This window comes from Rana temporaria, chromosome 2 (assembly GCF_905171775.1).
Source record: "Rana temporaria chromosome 2, aRanTem1.1, whole genome shotgun sequence".
Taxonomy (NCBI): Eukaryota; Metazoa; Chordata; class Amphibia; order Anura; family Ranidae; genus Rana; species Rana temporaria.
The window spans coordinates 76,433,846-76,454,992 of NC_053490.1; the positions used below are offsets into that span (position 1 = coordinate 76,433,846).

General features: G+C 38.6%; 1 protein-coding gene across 8 annotated transcripts in view; it reads right to left on the bottom strand.

Annotated features, from left to right (window-relative positions):
• Positions 1 to 21,147, bottom strand: part of NBEA (neurobeachin) — a 793,834-nt gene that overhangs the window by 347,890 nt on the left and 424,797 nt on the right. For all 8 annotated transcript variants that reach the window (XM_040340410.1, XM_040340408.1, XM_040340406.1 and 5 more), the window contains one exon: positions 7,838 to 7,899. In XM_040340410.1, the coding sequence (XP_040196344.1) occupies positions 7,838 to 7,899 (62 nt within the window). The remainder of the gene's footprint in view (positions 1 to 7,837; positions 7,900 to 21,147) is intronic.

Below are 21,147 nucleotides of genomic sequence, written 5' to 3' on the forward strand. Positions count from 1 at the left end.
GTACGATTAAAATAAATCCAAATCACATCAATGATTTGGTGTGTCCATTTAGCAGATATTACAAACCCAGCATGCTTGTACAGTCTGTCTGTTAAGAAGTGAACATTTTCAGCAATTCATTTTTATATACAGTATGGCCCGGATTCACAAAGCACTTGCGCCGACGTATCTCGAGATACGCCGCGTAAGTGCAAATATGCGCTGTCGTATCTGTGCACCGGGCCCAGAAAACTAAGATACACCTAAAAACAGGCTTCATTCCACCGACGTAACTTACCTACGCCGGCGTAGAGTGGGTGCATATTTACGCTGGACGCATGTGGCGCTCCCATGGATTTTATATTCAAATATGCAAATGAGGGCGATACGCCGATTCACGATCGTACATGCACCCGACGCAGGCTACGACTGGTGCGCGCAAGTTGTACATCCGGCGTAAAGTTAAGCCCCATAAAGCAGGTGTAACTCAACAGCAGACATGGAAAGGTCTGCACCAGGGAACTCAAGCCTGTGTATTTTACTTCGTTTACGTTGGACGTGAATATGACTAGGCGTAGGTTACGTTCATGCCGTAGGTAGTGATCCGGCGTATCTTAGGCAGTTGTTCCGACGGGATTGTGAGCATGCGCACTGAGATACGTCCACGGGACGGCGCATGCGCCGTTCGTTATTCGTATCTGTCTGGCGCTCGGCCCATCATTTGCATGGGGTCATGCCTCATTTGCATGGCTCACACCCACTTCCACCTACGCCGGCTTACGCCTAGGAAACCCGCAGTTTTGGGAGGAAGTGCTTTGTGAATTCCATGCTTGCCTCTCTGCGCTGCGTCGGCATAACGTAAAAGAGATAAGCTACGGCTGCATAAATGTGCGCCAGGGTCTGTGAATCCGGGCCTAAATCTACCATCTCCTCCACACCAACTAAAATCTTAAAACAGGTTTGGTGGCAGTACTTGGACACGTTACTACAAATGAGAAAGAAGGGGAAGATTGGGGGTTACCGACATGTCTACATTTGCATTGGGTGCTTACACAGCACACATTTCAGGCAGAGTTTTCATGATCAGAAAATAAGAACCTCAGTTTTTGGAATAAAGCAGCTATGGCAGGGAGAACAGTGATGGAAATGTACATCCAAAACAGCTGGTACATATTACCTATACAGATTAAAATCTTAGCCATATATGAAAAGTGCATCCAGCAATATCAAGATTGTTAGTGTTTTTTATTGCAAGATATGGAAAGCATGGGTTCTGTTTTGTAGGGCTTCAGAAGTACCCATGTGGAAAGGCTATAGTGAGACCAAAATTAACCAGCAAGCCCTTCAATGTAGTTACTGTAACTCATGGCATCTAACAAAAAACACATGATAAAGAAAAAAACATGGCTAGTTTTAGAAAAAAAATCTCAGACTTATTAATTTAGGCTGAAAGTAAAACAGTGCCGGCAGGAGAAACTTATCTGGAGATCATCACCGGCGAATATGATGTGCGTCTACTTCATTTTAATGCCTAAGTGAATCTCTTTCTCAAACAAATCAACATTCTGTCACTGATTATCCAAATCCGAGCTCCAAACTGCATCTGTGGCTTGATCCACATTCAAAACTTAACTGTCCAGCTATGCTGAACTTTGAATTTGATAAAATACCTCCCGTGCCTGCAACCGTGTCTTGGAAATGGATCAGAGACTTGAGCTGCCACGAGTTTACAGGCAATCTAGGATGGGATACTCTTTAAGAATAAACGTGTATGGCATAAATTATGTTTTAAACTTGAAATCTTTAATTATAGCATAAGGTTTAAATAGGTCTGCAAACATTGAAAATAGTACTTCTATGTAATATATGTGTGTGTCTGTGCTTGCAAATCAGGGTTTAACCATACATTTCTGCATAGATAAAAATCTTCCTTTCCCCAAGAACACTTGCCTCATAACTACTATGACCATGTACTTTATGTCTGGGCAAATTTAATCACCTCAATCTCTGCTTTCTCAGATGCCCAAAGACCCTGGATTAATGATACATCTGCACAGATGCATTGCTCCTCTCCCATAAAACCCTTAATCTATCATTGCCATGATGGATAAGCCTGGGAAACTTTACCAGCCTCCATCTGAATTTTTTCACATCCACAATACACCAGCAGAGAGGACCTCAAACGTGCGGATGGGGAAATTTGGTCCTTTTTTTCATTCAATCAGCTGGTTGATCGAAAAAAATCTGACCCATCTATAGCCAGCTTTAATGTAAAACTACTTACACAGTAAGCATCAGAATAAAGAGGGCTGCAAAGGAAATAGCCCACTCACATCTCTGTATTATAGGTAAACATCTCCTAAAGCACTCAGAGCAGTCAAAAATACTCTTAGGCCCCTTTAACACAGGCACCTCTGACAGAATCCGCTTGCTCAGTTAGGGATCCCTCTGCTGAGCCGGTGGATGATGGGGCCTGCCCGCTTCACTGTGAGGAGCGGACAAGGAAAAATCAGGAAAAAATTAACCGCCTGTCTGTTTCCATCCAATCCGCCAGACGGATTGAAAATAGGACCACCATCCCTCTGGATTTTACAAACAGGATTGAACCGGATAGCAGCAAATATCAGCGAACATGTGTCTGCTGACATCTGCCGCTCCATAGGGGAGACTGCAAGGTCCGATCAGGTCCACCTAAAAAACTGACAGGCGGACCTGATCGGACAGCCCGAGTGAAAGGGTCCTTAGGTGGACTTTAAAATCTTATGGGTGTTTACACTTTAGAGCTTGTTCACACCAGGTGTGAAGGACATGCACTGGGCAGCCTTTCAGCCCCATCATAAGACCAGGCAAAATGTCTCATCTCCTATCAGGCCAGTTAAGTAAACAGCTAAACAGTGTGAGATAGGCACATGAGAATTGCTGTCATCTAGCTGCACACCAGCAGCTCCTGGTGTGAATATGCCCTAAAATAGCAAAAAATGTGGTGGGGTTTAAGTCATTCCAAATCCTAATTTTGAAATCATTCCAATCTACATGGCTAAAATCCCAATTCAGTTTGCAGTACTCTTTCATGACCAGGCATATTTCAATGACAGCCCTCATGATTATTTTTCAATATCATCTGCACATTTCTGTTCCTATGTTTTTAAGTGAAAGCTTTCAGGGCCATTTTAATAGGATTCTGTATGTAACAGGAGACATGTTTTGCAGACTGTAACCTTTTACCCTTGCATAAACAGCAAGAAGAAGTGTCAAATAACGGTGTTTCATTTGTGTATCTATAAGAAGCTAGATATCTGATCTAACAGAGAGAAACAGATTTGGAAAATAAATGTGATGGACGCTTTCTTGTGTCTCCATGTAAAATGGAGAGCTATTAAGCTAGAAAGGTACATAAGGTTTTGCTAAATGTTGTTAGGAGGAGAGCAGTGATGGGGCTTAAATTTCTCACTCTTTCCTTCAATCAATATGAGAGGCAAAGTTTCATCTCTGGGGCCACTAATGGCAGGAATTGCTGGAGCCAGCAAATGAGTAATGCTAGACCTTTGATTAGATGATGAGGCCATCAAGAACCTCATGTTACACTGAGCTTTAGTCTCATGAACTCCAGCAAAAACCAAATGGCAAAGGAAGCAGTGTAGCCTTTTGTTTGCTTGGTCAAAGGCAGTACAAAACAAGACCAGCATGATATAACACTTGGATGCAAAAATAACTTTATGGAATTTTTCCTGAACCTGGAACTCTCCATTTGGGGACAAATTTTGTAAGCTGACCATCAGAAAGAAGTTTGAAGTTGGAACCCCATGGAGGATTCCTGCCAAGAAAAGATTTTTCTGTAGTGTCCTGCTGACCAATATTCATCCCAGGCAGGAGCAGACTAATAACTTCCTTATGGGCAAGCCAGACAGAATGGAAGGACTTGGGCACGAAAACAGCAGGTAAGTCAAGATTGCAACAGCACTTCAATCAGCTGTATGTTGTAAATGACCCTAATCGCTTTCAGATGCCAAATCTCACTACAAGAGTACAAAGCTTTACTTGAGAATATAAGCTTCAAAGTAATTTTAAATTGCAAAAAAAACAAATGTTGTGAAACTAGATTTTTAATTTAGGTGATACTCTGCATTTAATAATCTGTTTATTTCCTATTGTAATTTTAAAATCACGGGATGGAACTTACAATGTTGAACTCAGGAAAAAGAATTTAAATGAACTTTAATTTTTTTTCAGTACTCACTTCATATAAAAATTTCAGTTTAGTTTAATAAAATAAGTTAACTGTATACTCAGAACATATTTTGCTAAAGTAGGACATAGCATAACACTGGTAACTCTGCCCTTATGCTGAATATCTTATAAAATGTTATAGAGAAAGCAATTTGGGTCCAGTGTAAAAATCGTGTTTGTTTCAGTCATGGTTAAGTATAAAACTATGCAACTGAACATGAAACTGAAAAGAAACTAACTACAACCTAAGCATATATCATGGTTCCAAGAGCAGTGGTGAATAGTAATCCACAGCAACCAATCACAAAGTTGATCTATCAACCAGGTTGTAGTAGTTTACTGCACACCGTCGTAGCTGCAATATATTTCTAAAGGCCAGATATGAGAAGAAGCAAGATAACCAGCTTATTATTGGTAAACAGATCCTGAAGTATGCGTTGAGAAAATTTGACTAATCTATATTTGCAAAGTATTTGGCACTGGGGCACAGTTACTAACTTTAATTTCATTTCCAAAGACAAACAAATAGATTTGTTCTAAAATGTTCAGACACTGTTTACCAAATGAACAGTACAGGGTGAACCGTAAATTTTTAGGGTTTGTCACTGTGTTTCAGTGTCTCCCATACCAAAAAATTAAGTTAAACAGCTTCTGATCCAATCGGAAAGAGGTTTCTGTGCGCACACAAACATGGATACTGGATTGTAACATTTGTTGCTAAGATTGTTGCCATGTCCCATTTTAAATGCTGCATAATAAAGTATGTTGCTGCTACATAAACACAATTACCTCATTCTGAATTATACAATCTTTATTATTGGCAACAAAATTTGATTGAGAACAGTATTGCACATAATAAGTAATAAAGGGTAAATTCAAAATGGATGACAATACTGAAACACACCAGTCTTATTTAGGCACACAGTGGTCCACCTGAGCAACATAATATAAAGTGCTTTTGTGTACCTATTTAAAAGATAAACATACTACCATTTTTTTCAGGATGTCGGTAACTATTCTAAAATATTACTGAATTCAACCACTTACTCCCACTATGGCTTTACCAGAGCAGCACAAAGAAAGATCTTCGTACTAGCAAATATTTGCATTTTCCAGAATGTTTGGAGATATTAAAAACAATGTTAAATGCGTGCATTATACTCCATGAAAACAAATGTCAATTTAGAAAACGCCAGTTAGATTTTTGAAATGACGAGTGTTTTGGTGTTTGGCCAAAGTTTCATACACATATAAACTTGTCCATAAAGACATAAAAAAATATATAAACTGAAAATCTTTTGCCGATTTTCAGCTCACCCTACATTAGTTGGTTTTACTTTGTATCATTTATGTGGCTTTAAGTTATAAGGATTGTAAAGATGAGTACATGCAGCTTGTTTACAGGTGCATTCAACCTGCATTTGAGATCAGTTTGAGATGCATGTGAGGTACTTCTCTCTTCTTTAAGCTGCTTCTGACCTCATCAGCTGGTTCTGCTAGTGTACTCTATTGGCTTGTTGGGAGATAAAAGCCGCTCTGACATTTAAAAGGCCTGCATGCACAAGCACTAAAGTTAAACTAAAACAAAGCAAAATGTAAACAGGCAGGACTCACAGGGAAGCCCCCCCCCCCTCACCATGTCCTTGTTGTTTTTATTATGATTAGAAAAAGTATTACAAACCAGGGCCTATTGAGCATACCCAGGCCCGCAGGTACACAACCACAAAGAAAAAAACATTACAGTAAAAAAAAAACAAGAACAACAGGCCAAGGAACTGTAAAGATTAAATCAGTTGGAGAAACAATCCTGGTGGGCCCCCAAAAAAAAAAAAAATATAAAAATGTTATATAAAACGTTATATTCCAGTACTGTATAGGATTCAGTAGTGTCAGTTGAATCAACCCAGAGATCCCACCTTATTGGATTTCTTAGGCCATCCCCAAGATAAATATGTTGCTTTGCATAATGGGATCACCAAGTTTACTAAGGATCTTAAATAATCTAGCGATAGTGCCACAGGCAATTTCCATTTCAGAATAACTCCCTTTCTTGCATAAAATAGGAGGCAGCCCATTGAAGTTCTTGTTGCCCTTGCATTGGCTAGAGGTTCGACAAGACCCAACAGGTATACTATACTATACCATGTAGGGGAATGGGAATAGTAGTGATTCAGATAATAAATTGGACCAAAGCAGCCCAACAATGTTGAAGGTGTGGACATGCCCATATCATATGTATATAATTAGCCGTCTTACTACTACATCTCCAGCAGCTGGGGAGGGGGGGGGGTGACCTGAGTAGATTTTTTACAGCCTCAGTGGAGTGAGATAAATTCTGTGTAAAATCTTGAACTGTATCAATCTATCCCACACCCAATTATCTAGGGGCTGTGTACATAGGTCTGCATACATCGCCCCCCTTACCACATATCTGTATGACTTTATTCAGCACAGATGGACTGGCCACTGGCTGCTTTTGGGTTAACTGAATTCAGAGTATTTTTTGACCACCATGCCCCTATTTTGGCTGCCAAAAATACAGGAAAATGTACTACTTTGCCTGATCCTAAAAACAAAGACAGGAAAAAAAAAAAAAAAAAGAAAAACAAATGTTGGTGCACACTAGCAGAGCACTATTCACCAGATTTAACAAACCATAATAGTAGCAGGCAGGAACTCCACTCTACACTGTTATTTCCAATGTAATCTAAAGCTGGTCATACACGGATCAAAATTTGATTTGTATGTAGCCTTCTCTGTTCAACAGGAGCCAGTCGTTAGACTGGCTTCTGATGAACAGTCCTGCTGAAAAAACAGCATTCGATCAGCACATGCAGCCAAAATGGTGCAGTGCTGATCAGTGTATTCCGACAGCAAGGGAGTGCCGCTGTCAGAATGCAAAGACACAGCGGGGCAGAAATTGGCTCAGTTTTTTGTGTGGCCGGCTTAAGGGTGATGGGCACACAGGCCGATTTTCAGCAAGTACCTTTTCTATTACAGACTGTCAAACTAATTACTCACTGGGCAAATAATCTACTGACCATACATTATCAATATTAGATGTGGGAGGACCTGTTTTTTAGCTGTGTGAACGAAGAAAAAGATGCATTGTTTTTAATCTAATAGCTGCAAACAGGTGCTAATTTTCTTTCCAACACAAGTGCTGCTGGGAGCATTTTTTCAAGCCATCCTTAAAAAAAAATTCCCTGCACTTAATAAGATAAACACATAAGCCTGTATGTTTCCAAACCTAATCCACCTAGAAAGGTGGATTCGCCTCTATGGAATGATCTGTTTTATATAAGACATGTGTCTGTTTACAGTGTCTATGGGGCGATCATACATGGCTCAATAATAGTAAGTTTCAAGCATCGGTTATTATAGTTGGGCCTTATAGAAAGGCAACTGCTTCTATTAAGTGATCACAAAAGTTCTCCAACATGTTAGAAAAACGCTGTTACTGATAATTGCAGAGTAAAATTCCAGTTTTGGACTATATATTTTATAATAATAATAAAACATGCTATACTTTAGCAGCCAATAAAGTGCTTGTCACTTGGGCACAAATACTTTTGTTTTGCTGCCATCGCAAGGTCCAACATTTTTATGTAGAGAATTAAAAAGCACTTACCTGAGAGCAAAGCAGCATGACTAGCTCTACCACTGAGGTACTGGACTTCATACATACAAGTCCTATGATGGAAACAGAAATGGAGATATTTGTTGAGCATTTGATCTTTAGGACCATTTAAACAACATATTTGTATTTTTGGTGGTTATTAATAGACATTACTTGGGTGGTAGATAGAGGAACAAAGCTTTCTAGGGTCCATTCTCATAGTCACAGATATAGTGTAGGTTAGAACAAACAGAACTAGGATGAATTAAAAACCTTGCTGTGTGTTTTTATGAATTTGGAGAAATGTTGCTTTTATTTACTGCATGTATATAAATAATCAGCCTATACACTTTTTCTCAAAATGCAGACAAGAGAAGTCAGCAAAGTAGAAAAGCACCAAACATACTGTTATCTTTGTAAGATTTGCTATGTACACAAACCTTTGAAAAAAAAAAAAAAAAAAAAAGGTTTTTATATTAAAGTGTTTGTAAGCTATGAGTTGATAAAATTCCAGATGCAGGAACTTATGAGTTTTGCGTGTTTCTGCATGGATTACAAAACCCTTCCCCCTCATATAATTAAAAGAGGAAGGTGTTATGAAGTTCTAACTCACGCCCTTTCCTAGAGTGACAATGAAGATGAGTACAGTTGTCACCCAAGGACAGGAAGTGTTAAAGTCAGGAGAGAAAAGTATGGAAAAAAATTAAAGAAATCAAAACGTAACCACCACATCTTGACATCTTCCCTTTCTTCCCGTGTCACCTCTGTGCTCTTTAGCCCCTCACCTGAGAAATGCTTGGTATACAGCATATATTGATATCTCTCAGAAGTACTGCAATGTGGTCAGGTCACCTTTGGGGGTCCTCTGTATATTTTCCTAACACAGGAGCAGTTCACTGGGCGGCAGAGGTGATAAAATGTGGAGGGCACGAGCAGAGGGATACTGGAAGTGACGCAAGTAAGGATACGAGTTTGGCCCATTAATGGATTTTCGCCCATTTTCAGCTTTTGAATGCAAGTTTTAGCCGTTTATTCTTAATAAAGGTGTTTAAAGTTAATACGATACAAGAGTATTCTCTTGTATCCATTCATACCTGGAGGATATAGGAAAGGACCCTGTAGGAACACTGCAGAATCTATACTACCATTACAGAGATCAGAGTGTTGGGAAAATATACAGAGGACAGCCCTTCAGGTGACTGCTGGCTAATAAACTGGTGCAGAATTATATTTGTTTACCTCTAATATAGCAAAAATTGGCATGTTCCTCATCCTGTAAATGTATGTGTAAAATATAACATACTACATATATTCAAATATAATTAAACTATAAGCTTGGTAGCAATACACATTTAAATACAAATCAGTTTAGAGAGAAAAATCACTGGCAAATAAGCTACAAAAATATTTAAATTTAATAGACACAAAATATATTGTGTGAATTATGAAAAAAGCTATTAGTTCGATTCATAATTATATTTGTATATCAGAAGTGGAGATATTTGATGTCTCAGTGTATTGCTCTGCTATATGTTAAGCAAAATAAGGCAACAAAATCACAATTTTCTTCAATGGAACTTTTGAATAGTAAACCAGCTGTGTTGGGATATATTGCTCCCTGCTGTGTCACATTCCTTTTCAATATGTGCTGTTCAGATATTCTCTAAAAATATATATATATATGATATTCATACAGGACCTAAAACTTTTTTTCACAAGAACCAATTCCTTATAATGTGTATTGAGGAGACATATTTTCGATATGGTCTGCAGGTGACTATTCATAAATGTTTAAATACAATCCAAAATATTTACATATGCTTATAACATGGAAATATTCAGAAAATGTATGATTGTTGCTGTCAGTTTATGGCCTCATCAAGTGTGATTTATTGGTGTTCACAGAGTGGAAGATGACATCACCAGGGTTAGCAAGGAGAGCTGCAATTTCTGAAACCTCTCAAACTGGCATTTTCTCTTTAACTTTTATTATACAAAATAAAACTTGACAAGTTTACTTTAAAAAAATAAGTTTAACTAACATATGGAAACACAATGTAAGAATGCACTTTTCTTACACAATGCATGAAAGAGAAATACAGGGAAACAGAAGGAATTACAGATCACGTCCATAAAACTCTATATGAAAATAAAATGGAAAATTAAAAATATGCCAATTGTGGTTATTCCATAGCAATTGTAGCCACGTCAGACATGGGTAACTGTACTTTGCCTAAATAAAGCTCTTAGGGGAGTAATCAATCATATGCATTAAGTAAATTGTTTGTCTTAAACCATACAAAAAATACGTTTGGGTGTTTGTATAGTCATATAATTATATAGCTAGGCTTAAAAAATATACACACACCATGCAACAACTTTAATCTGAAAAGCATGGAGGCAAGCGAAAAGCTAATTATTTTATTTCATAGTAGAGATAAGGCACATCCTCTAAAAGTTAAATGGAGGAAAGCATACTATCCGAATTGCTCAACTTACATGGTTTATCATTAATAACATTAACTAATATTAATGCTTGGAGTAATTTTAATGCCTGGAGCTAGCTAGCCATTGAAAATGTAATCATTCTTTGTCATGAATGCTGTTGCAAGCACAATTTCTTGCACTCAGGATTCACAAATTGTTATATTTCTGAAACTTGGGTGAAACAAAAATAAATAGAAAAGTTAATGTGCTTCCGCCATTTAGAAAAATCTAGGTTTCTGTGTGTATTACAAAAAGGGCATCAGGCTAGATGTTACTGGAAGTAAACAGGAGATATCGGCCAAAGACCAATATCTAGAGATTGTATTTTAAAAGAAAATAAACTTCTGAAAAAGACTCATTAACAGGTTCAATTTTAAAAGCTGTTCATTAAAAAATAAAAATAAAGTCACACTTCAAAAATGTATTAAATTAAAGCAAAAATTACATTTACATATCTAGCAATATCATTAGTATTACAAATTATAGATGCACTCTTTTTAAAAGCAAAATAATAGTTTTGAAATACATTGGTGTAAGTAGTTAATTTATATAATTCAACTATACTAATGTTTATGTTATTTAAAAATGTTAAGGGATTGTGAATTGCTTACACAATTACATAGCAAACTACAGCTATGAAAAATCACTACACATCAGAAGCCAGTTATAAAAGTCTCTTGTAGCTAGTAATCAGAAGGAGACATTTAAAGCAATATTAGAGTCCCCATGACCTTGCATTTTACTACCTGAACTAAGAGAACTGAGGGCTTGACCTCAGCAAGTCTGGGAGAGCTATGGAGGGTAATTACGTTTAAAAGGATTTTATGTCCATTGGTTTTCTTCTTTAACTTAGAATATGTTAATTATCAGCTTCTTCCAGCTTAGTGTCATCAAGAAAAAAGTACAGAGCCAGAGATGAATATATGATTTTTTTTTTCATGTGTTATTTTAAAACAAGAGCTTCCACACTTACCATGTACTTCCTGCCCTGTTAAATACAAAGGGACATAAATTGAATGTAACCTTTCTATTCCACTGGGGGCTGCCATACAATTTTTAGAGTCCCCTCTGGCGTTAAAGTTAAAGAGGGTTAAAAAAAAAAAAAGTTCCCTATGAAATAAGAGCAAGGTTTTGATCTGTTTTATTTTTATTGCTCCAATATGTGCCGAAGTCTAGCAGGATACCACAGCCATTCCGTCTGGTCTTTATCAAGGTCTGTCTACATTTTACTCATTGTGATTTCCCCATTGCACCCAGCAGAAATCCTTTTCACAAATGGAATCAATTGGGATGCAAGAACAGAAAGTTAAATTGTAATGTTTTGTTTGCTTGGATTAATTTAGAAAAAGAAACTTTAAAATTGGTCTAATTTGTGGAGCCTGCACTTGCCTGCATGCTTCCAATGAAAGAGGTAACTGAAAAAGAAAATTGTTTCATAGTGTGCACATATAGGCACATATCTGTGGGTATGCTCAACACCAAACAGTCATACACACTTGCAGATTTTACCATACAAATATAGACATAAGCAGTCATATATTTTACCATACATACTTTCACATATGTCCCCAATTTTTCTGTACTACTCTGACATTCCCTTAGACTCGCCACCACCAGCAAATAACTACCCTCCCTCCTGCAGAGTGGCAAGCACCCACACCCCTAATACCACAACCCTCTGGTGCAGCAAACAACAGCTGACAAGCTTCAACAACCCACTGCCCTTACTCTCAGGAATGTTGGCTCATGCTCTTGGCCTACCACTCTACCCATAAACGGAAGAGAACCTGATCTACAAATACCACAGTAGAAATACTGTTAGAACAATCACACTTTAAAACAGGTGCAAATAAATACAGAAAGGAAGGAAAAAGGTAAGTTTCAGCCTAGGTTCACATTGGAGCGATTTGCCATGCGATTTAAGTGATCAAATTGCATGACACGTCACAGCCTATTGGAGGCAACAGCACTGTTCCAATCGGTGTGGCGCTGCACCGATTTGCAAAAGTAGTTCCTGCACTACTTTTGCCGATTTCAGGTGCAACTTCAATAGATATCTGTGCATGAAGCCACACAGATGTCTATCAAGTAGCAGCTGAAATCGCACTGACCTTGCTACTTTGAAATCATGCTACTTCAAGAGAAGTGGCTTGATTTCAAAGTAGCATCAATGTGAACCAGGGCTTAGGCTTATCTTAAAAAAAAAAAAAAGGCATAATAAGAAAGCTATACAAACATGCCCTGGTTAGGGTAGTTGAGAAGCACTGATCTATAAACAATGTTTACATCTGCTAGATTTCCAGAGAACTCGCAGGCCCAAACTTTTCATTTCCATAAGCTGTATAAAAACCCAAATGACTAAATATCTGATTTCTGCCACAAAAGTGTCACCAGATAGGTAATTTAATAGTGGTTTAATTTAAGTTTTATTTTTTAAATAACTGTCATTTTGTTTCACAACATTTTTATACCATAATATTTGCTACAGGTAGTGCACTTATTGTATACTACTTGATATTGGTGATATTTAACATTTTACCCGAGGGTCAGAGTTAGATTTTAGATTTAAAGTGGTTGTAAACCCTGCTTGGTCATTTTTATCTACAGGTAAGCCTATAATAAGGCTTACCTGTAGGTAAATTAAATATCTCCTAAACATATAAATACGCGCTGAAGGTACGGCATACCTTGCCGGAACTTCAGAGTTCCGTGCCGGAAACAAAGGTCTCCCATGCGCATGGGTGGGAGTGAAGTCATCTTAGCTCCGGCCAATCACCTAGTCGGAGTTTGTGAACTCGGAAGAAAGACATGGGAACATGACAGCCCTTTCAGCGGCGACTTTACAGCGCTGGAGGGCTTTGTTCCAAGGTGAGCTTTTCATAATGTGCTGGTATGTTGTTTTTTTGAGCATCCGCGTCACCCACAGATCACATTGCTGCCTATGGGGCCATATTGTCATAAATATTACCCATCAGGGGCATTTAGCAATGAGTATATACAAACAGTGGTAACTCAAAGCAAGAAAGCATATAATTTATTAACCAAAATCTTATTTATTGATGTTCTTTGCACATCATTACTGTTCTGTGCCCTAATTTACTGAGGGTGCAATCAGTGCAATCAGTGCCATATAATAGTGCCCACAAGTGCCACCTATCAGTGCCCACAAGTGCCACCTATCAGTGCCCACAAGTGCCACCTATCAGTGCCCACAAGTGCCACCTATCAGTGCCCAAAAGTGCCACCTATCAGTGCCCAAAAGTGCCACCTATCAGTGCCCAAAAGTGCCACCTATCAGTGCAATCAGTGCCACCTATCAGTGCAATCAGTGCCACCTATCAGTGCAATCAGTGCCACCTATCAGTGCAATCAGTGCCACCTATCAGTGCAATCAGTGCCACCTATCAGTGCCACCTGTCCCATCAGTGCCCAAAAGTGCCACCAGTGCAATCAGTGCCACCAGTGCCCACAAGTGCCACCTATCAGTGCCCACAAGTGCCACCTATCAGTGCCCACAAGTGCCAGCTATCAGTGCCCACAAGTGCCAGCTATCAGTTCCAGCCACCTGTCAGTGCCACCTATTAGTGCCCATCAGCGCCAGTTACCAGTCAGTGCCCATAAGTGCCGCCTATCAGTGCCAGCCACCTGTCAGTACCACCTATCAGTCCCTATCTGTCAAACTGCCACATGACATTGAAAAAAAAAATTATTGGTATTCGGTACCGGCGAGTTCTTGGAAAAAAGAATCGGTACTTGTACTCGGTCTTAAAAAAGTGGTATCGGGACAACCCTACAGCTAACACAAACCAAAAATCGAATTTAATGCAAACATTGTGGTGTGTGCCCTCCTGTGGTTAATATTAATCTTTATTAACAAAGTATATTTTAGAATGTATATTTGGTGGGTGACTGTAATCCTTTCTGAATATATCCTTAACATTAGTTAACATGGAAGGCTATGAGTCCCCTAACATTAGTTAACATGGAAGGCTATGAGTCCCCACTGTTATAGCCAAATATAAATAATTTATTTTAAAATTGTGTTATCTATTGGCTCTGGTGGTTTTCATTATTCCTTGCCTTGAGTTTATCTTCTTTAAAATGTATTTCATTCATTTTTTTTAGACTTAAGTAAATTGGAAACAAGACAAAAGGTCACATAAACTGAGTCAGTATTGGGGGTGACTACTACCTTCTGTGGTGCACTGTATATGGTTATAGTATACACAGTTTATTTAATAACTATTTCCTGGTGTGTGCAACGGTTTTCACACTGGATGTTTAAAGGGGTTGTGAAGGTACATTTTTTTTTCTTCTAAAATAGCTTCCTTTACCTTAGTGCAGTCCTCCTTCACTTACCTCATCCTTCCATTTTGCTTTTAAATGTCCTTATTTCTTCTGAGAAATCCTCACCTCATTCTTCCTGTGTTTCTGTCTGTAACTCCACACAGTAATGCAAGGCTTTCTCCCTGGTGTGGAGTGTCGTGCTCGCCCCCCTCCCCTGAAATACAGGAGGGTCAGGACGCCCACTAACACACTGCTCCTTTCTCCATCTGCAACATAGAGAGTGTCCCGACTCTCCTGTAGTCCAAGGGAGGGGATGAGCACGACCTTGCATTACTGTGTGGAGTTACAGACAGAAGAGCAGGAAGTGAGGATTTCTCAGAAGAAATAAGGACATTTAAAAGCAAAATGGAAGGATGAGGTAAGTGAAGGAGCACTGCACTAAGGTAAAGGAAGCTATTTAGGGAAACATGTTTTTACCTTTACAACCCCTTTAAGTTTAAATGAGCACCTTTATGTTAGGTAAAATTAGCAATATAGCACAGTAAAAGTGGAGAGAAATGGGAATATTACAGCAGTGACTCAAATATACTGTTTCAGTTAGAACACAGATGTAACCCTTAGCTCCCGAAGCAAGCAGTCCTCCTAGGAAAAAAAAAAAGAAGAATAATTGGACCTCACTACATCTCTTGTTATGAATTCACTCTAGTGTAATAACTAGAAGAGGCCTCTAATGTGTAAAAAAAAAGATAAAAAATCCAACTGTGAGCGAAGCATATTGCAAAGAGCCCCTCATTTTCCACTTCTTAATAGGTGATTAAACAGTACTGACTGGCATATTCAAGGCTTTGGCTATCTTTTTATATCCTTTTCCCTCTTTGTAAAGTTTCATTACCTTATTACGCAGGTCTGTTGAACGTTCTTTTCTATCTCCTTATGGCTCAGTGTCTAGACTGCTCAGTGCATCCATGTGAGAGCTAACAAACTCATTGACCATTTATACACAGACACCAATTGTGATATAAAAAGCAACAAATGTGGGAAATTAACCTTTAATTGCCATTTTAACCTGTGTGTGCCACCTTTTGTGTCTGTACCAAGGCAAAACATTCCAGTGTATGTAAACTTTTTATCAAAGCCATTTGGGTGATTTATGTTATTATTATGATTTAAAAAGGATCAAAAAACTATGTGATAATAAATGGCTTCATGTGATTGCCATCCTTCAAAAAAAAAAAAAAAAAAAAAATTATATATATATATATATATATATATATATATATATATATATATATATATATATATATTTGGCATGATCAGTCATATTTTCAATATTAATGCCAAAATTTCACAATTTCGGCCAGGGTATGCAAACTTTTCAGCACAACTGTGTATATCTACAGTATATCTAATAAGATATAAAATATACACATTAGGATAATTACAAAACTTGCAGAATTTTCAGGATATTCTGTATGTTTTTTTGCTTAAAATACATGAAATGTTATTTCTTTTATATATGACTTGCTTAAACTGCCAGGTACGGCACACATTAATGTATCTACTAGAATCCTATATTGTGCCTTGAGGAGGTCAAACAGACCTATAATGAATTAAAACATGGGGGGTTATTTATGAAAGGCAAATCCACTTTGCACTACAAGTGCAAACTACAAGTGCAAAGCGCACTTGGAAATGCACTGAAAGTGCACTTGTAGTGCAAAGTGGATTTGCCTTTAGTAAATAACTCCCATGGCCATGATCCACTTTATCACGCAGCACAGCAAAATTGTTAAAATGAATATACCGGTAGCTTACATATTTAAGTATTAAATAAATTCTCCATTGAGCCCTCCCCTCCATTTGCACCCTAAAAAAACAACCCTTCTTATGGGCAGCATTGCAATGAGTATAGTGGAAATTCCCTGACTGCTGCTGATGATTTGCACCCAAGCTGTCCTTCTAGCTGGCGCCAAAAAAACGCAGACTTCCATTTCTCAGCTTAATGGTATTCACTCAATGAACGGATCCAATAGTTCCTTTACAAGAAGTGAACAAAAAGCTCTGCTCGGTTAAGTTGATGGATCTGATTAACAATATTTTACATACAATAAGATAGACGCTCAAACACATAATGTGATAATAATCTAACCTATTAATATGAAATAAATCTGATGTTGTGTAGCTAGGTCAGGATTGTAGAAGCACTGCTATCTTATTAGGTTAAAGTGTACACAATGTATTTTAAATACATCACTTTTAAAATACCTTTAAATAGCAAGAAATATACAACTGTAGAAACCATACAGTAAAATATATATATAAAAACTATAGCGCCTTAAAATTTATAATTTAATACATTGTGGACTTTCTCAATTTTTCAAGCATAATGTTGCTTAAGCTGGATGTAAAAAAAAAAAAAAAAGTGAACACAAAAGTCCAGAATGTCTTTTCATATTAATTTGACTAATATAACATAACGGTGGTATATTTATTCAGACATGGGGCTAGGCTGAAATTGGGGCATTTAAAAGGTGAAGTATGGAGGCACTTGAACCATAGAACGTTTTGGACCATTTTAGATCATGTTGCACTTTATATACGATATTACAGTAAACAGTAAAAATATAAATGTAACATTCGAGAACACAAACACATTCTTGGGAAGAAATCTTAATCAGTGCAAAACCCGGGATATTTTTCACGGACAACGCACTTTACATTAACGTCTCCGGTAACTGGCAGTGAGACATTGCCGTTTTTTATACATTTTACTGTCTATCGTTTTACATTCTCGGCAAGTGCTTGTTTTACTCAGATTGAGAAGATAGAGGCTGCTTCCTGTGCAGCAGATACTAATTGTAATCACACAAGAAAAACTTGTCTAACATTTTTGCCGAGTGGAGTAATGCTGAAGACTAACTTCCACCAAATGCACTCGGCCATTCAAGCGCATTAAACTGTAACGTCAGTCTCACAGAATGTGCACGTAAAAATAGCATATGAATGCAGACACACATGTATGAGCACACCCATAAATTTCAGCCCAAGCTACAGCTAAATGACATTTTTTGGATTCCCAATTGTCATGCCACCCTGTCAAGAATCCTTTATTTAGCAGGATGAAAAGCAGATATAGCCTGACCCACTGACAAATTACATGTAGAATAAGTGTTTTATGCTGTAATATGTCTTTTTTCTGGACATAATAAGATAGGTGCGTAGGGAAGGGACTGGTATTTGCAATAAAAAATAACGACACTTATTCATAAATCACCTCTTACAGCTCAGTCTAAGCTCTGAAATTCTTTGGAAAGGGGAAAAGTTAACTTCAATACTGGAATTGATGTACTTGAGGAAAGAAGCACGCCATGCTCTACATTTTTCATAAAGTGTAATGTGTGAGGACACATATTAGGGCTAAAGCTTCCCTGCTTTTCACAAACATGGGAAAATAAAGCAACGTGGCAAACTGAGAAATCAAGACTAACCTCTCCCTTCTAAAAAATACTAGGCCCCTGGCTGTCATAGTCTCATGGCTTCAGCAATTTGAGTACATTTCCCAGAACACACAATGAACATTCCCATTGCACAGCATATGGGTATCAAACCACAGCATGGGTTGTGTAAAGATAAATGCCAGCATTGTATATAACGTTAATAGAAATTTCATAGAAAATGTCCTCACAATGCAATAAAGGTAGACTTGTCTACAAAAAAGTATAGTATGCTGATGATTCAACTGACCCAGAATAAGGATGCAGATTTGATACCGTGAACCACTTTCCTGACATGAATTCTTGTTTAGGGTTCGTATCTTTGAAAGTACTACGGTCACAAATAGCCAGGTAGATAGCATTTTTAGAAGGAGGTCAGCAATTGCGGCCTGAATTTTCATTCAACACAGTAGTTGTAGCTCATTCCGTTTTAGCTCCAGAAAACAATGATTCAGGTTAAAAATATTGGGCTGACACTTTAAAGTGGAAGTAAAGGCACAACCTAACTAAGGCCAGCCCATAGACCATGGGTCTTCAAACTATGGCCCTCCAGCTGTTCAGGAACTACAATTCCCATCATGCCTAGTCATGTCTGTTAATGTCAGAGTTTTACAATGGCTCATGGGATGTGTAGTTCCGGAACAGCTGGAGGGCCGTCGTTTGAGGATCCCTGCCATAGATGGTTCAAATCTCACCTGGTTCTTCAGGAACTGGCTGACAATGGAACAATGTATGAGCAGGCTGAAGGTACCCAAGTTGATTGATCAACTTGGGTACAACCAGCCTGCCATGATTTTACACACGACTATAGCCACTAGCAATAATTACGGCCTTCTCCCAGACCTGCAGAGTTCTCCTCCCAAATAGAAGGACTCCAATGGAGGGATCAACACTGTCTGCTTGTGGTTGCAGGAAATACATTTGCTCGGTTTATGGCCTGCCTAATTCTAAACCTACTCCCACTCACATTCTAAGCCTAATCTATCTAACCCTGTAAAAAATAAAAGATCGCTATACTTATTCTGTCGGTCCAGTCTCCAGTCGCGGCTGCCAACATTTGACTCAAAAAGGGGTAAATTGCTGAACTAAAATCACATGGTTAGTACAGATGTCAGTTTTGTTTCATGCAACCCGCTGGATTGCATGAACAAAAAAAAAAACTGTAGTGTGTAGCCAGTTTTCCCAGGTGTTTACATTGTAGGCTGCCTCTCCTACACGCATTGCTGACAGCTCAGCCTGTTATGTCACTTCCACTTTAAATATGTATTCATACTTCATAATTTTTTTTAGCTCACAAACAGATGTACAATTTACAAAAAGTTTTTTTTTGTTTATATCGGTTTACCTTTTATCCTATTTTACTAGGTGACTTTTAAAAACTAAGCTTTACCTGTGACGCCCTTGCTGATCATTAAGACTCTAAAGTTTTTACAATAAAGCAAACTGAAGCTGCTATCCTCGCATTGTAGTATGTGTACTCTGGGGGGCTTGGTGGTGCACTAATAAATTGCAATATGCCAGGTGTGTTTATGTACCAAAACTGCAGATATTCATTAAAATTGCTTGAATGTAATCTTTATCTTCTCTTTGCTTACTTGTACAGATTTACACTCATACACACACAGGGCCAGAAAGAGGTGGCACAGAACTGTGGGTTCAGAAAAACTACACAGTGGCAGGGGCTTAATACATGGGCCTATGTGCAGCAGTTTGTAATTTACAGATGTATGCAATATACAGAGTTTAGGGGTCAGAAGTATATAGTCAAGTATATAGTCAAGGGGAGTCAGGAGGCACAAAGTAGGATTTGCTGAGCATGCAAGTTAGTTGCCATAACCCAGCACATATAGGTGCTGTTAAAAAAGGAGTTGAAAAAAAGTACTGGGGGGGGGAAGAGTACAAAAACACTCCAGTACAGTTACCACCCCCCCTTTACCAGTTACCCATTTGTCCTTGTTACCAATGCCGAGTGCCCTATGTGGCTCCCTGAATTTCCTGGTTGTAAGATGAGGCAGTGTATCTTGCTGGGGCTGCCTGTTTGAATGCACACCCCAGTCAGGAGCACATACATGTGTCTCTGCCTGGGGGGGGGGGGCAGCCAGAGGGGAAAATGGCACACTTTAATAGAAGCAAAAAAAATATTTAAGCCTGGACTTCCTCAACTGAACTGCAAAAAAAACTAATAAATAGGGTTTAGTATCACTTTAGTCAGCAGCAGAGTGCACTCCAAAATAGGTAATCTCTGTAACTGTCTATAATCTGCATCACAAGTATAATTATTAGTAATGAACACACACATGATGCAGATTATAAAGCAGAGATGGCTTATTTTAGAACTTTCCTGTCAATAACTACAATGCATGATGCAGCTTAAGCCTTAAGGAATCTCTATTTAGCCTCAAGGTAGCCCTAGATCAAGGGTCTTCAAAATTAAAAAAAAAAGGGGCAAGTTTATTGTCCTTCAGAATTTAGGAGGGCCAAATTGTGGCCAGAGGGCGCAGAAAAAGTCCCAGGCCCAGCATCAGTGAGAATAAATATGGCATCAGGGCGGGTGGTCAGTAGGAGGAGGAGTAGTGCCCCTATCAGTAGGAAGAATATTATCCCATCATTGGTATAAGTGGAAGAGATAGTGCCCCCTTGTTGGTGTCAGTGGGAGGATTAGTGCCCCAAGGGCCAGATAAAGGCTAGCAAAGAACCACATCTGGCCCTATCAGGCCACAGCTTGGAGACCCCTGCCATAGATGGATCAAAATTTTGCTGGTTCAGCAGGGATTAGGCAAATTGCGATCCATGGGACCTAAATCTGCACTACTGTTCAACAGTCCATTTGGATTAAAGCCACTTGATCAGTGGCTGCAGCACTAAAGCCGGGTACACACGCTATAGTTTTCTTTTCTGTTTAATTCAGCGGGTTGAATGAAAAACAAAAAAAAACTGTCAGCTCCGGTCGGAGCTGCTGTACTTACTATGCAAAGTTAGTACAGCGACCTCCGCCACTCAGCTGTTTTGTACGCCCCCCCCCGCCTCCCCACCAGAACACTCTGACCAGCGCTT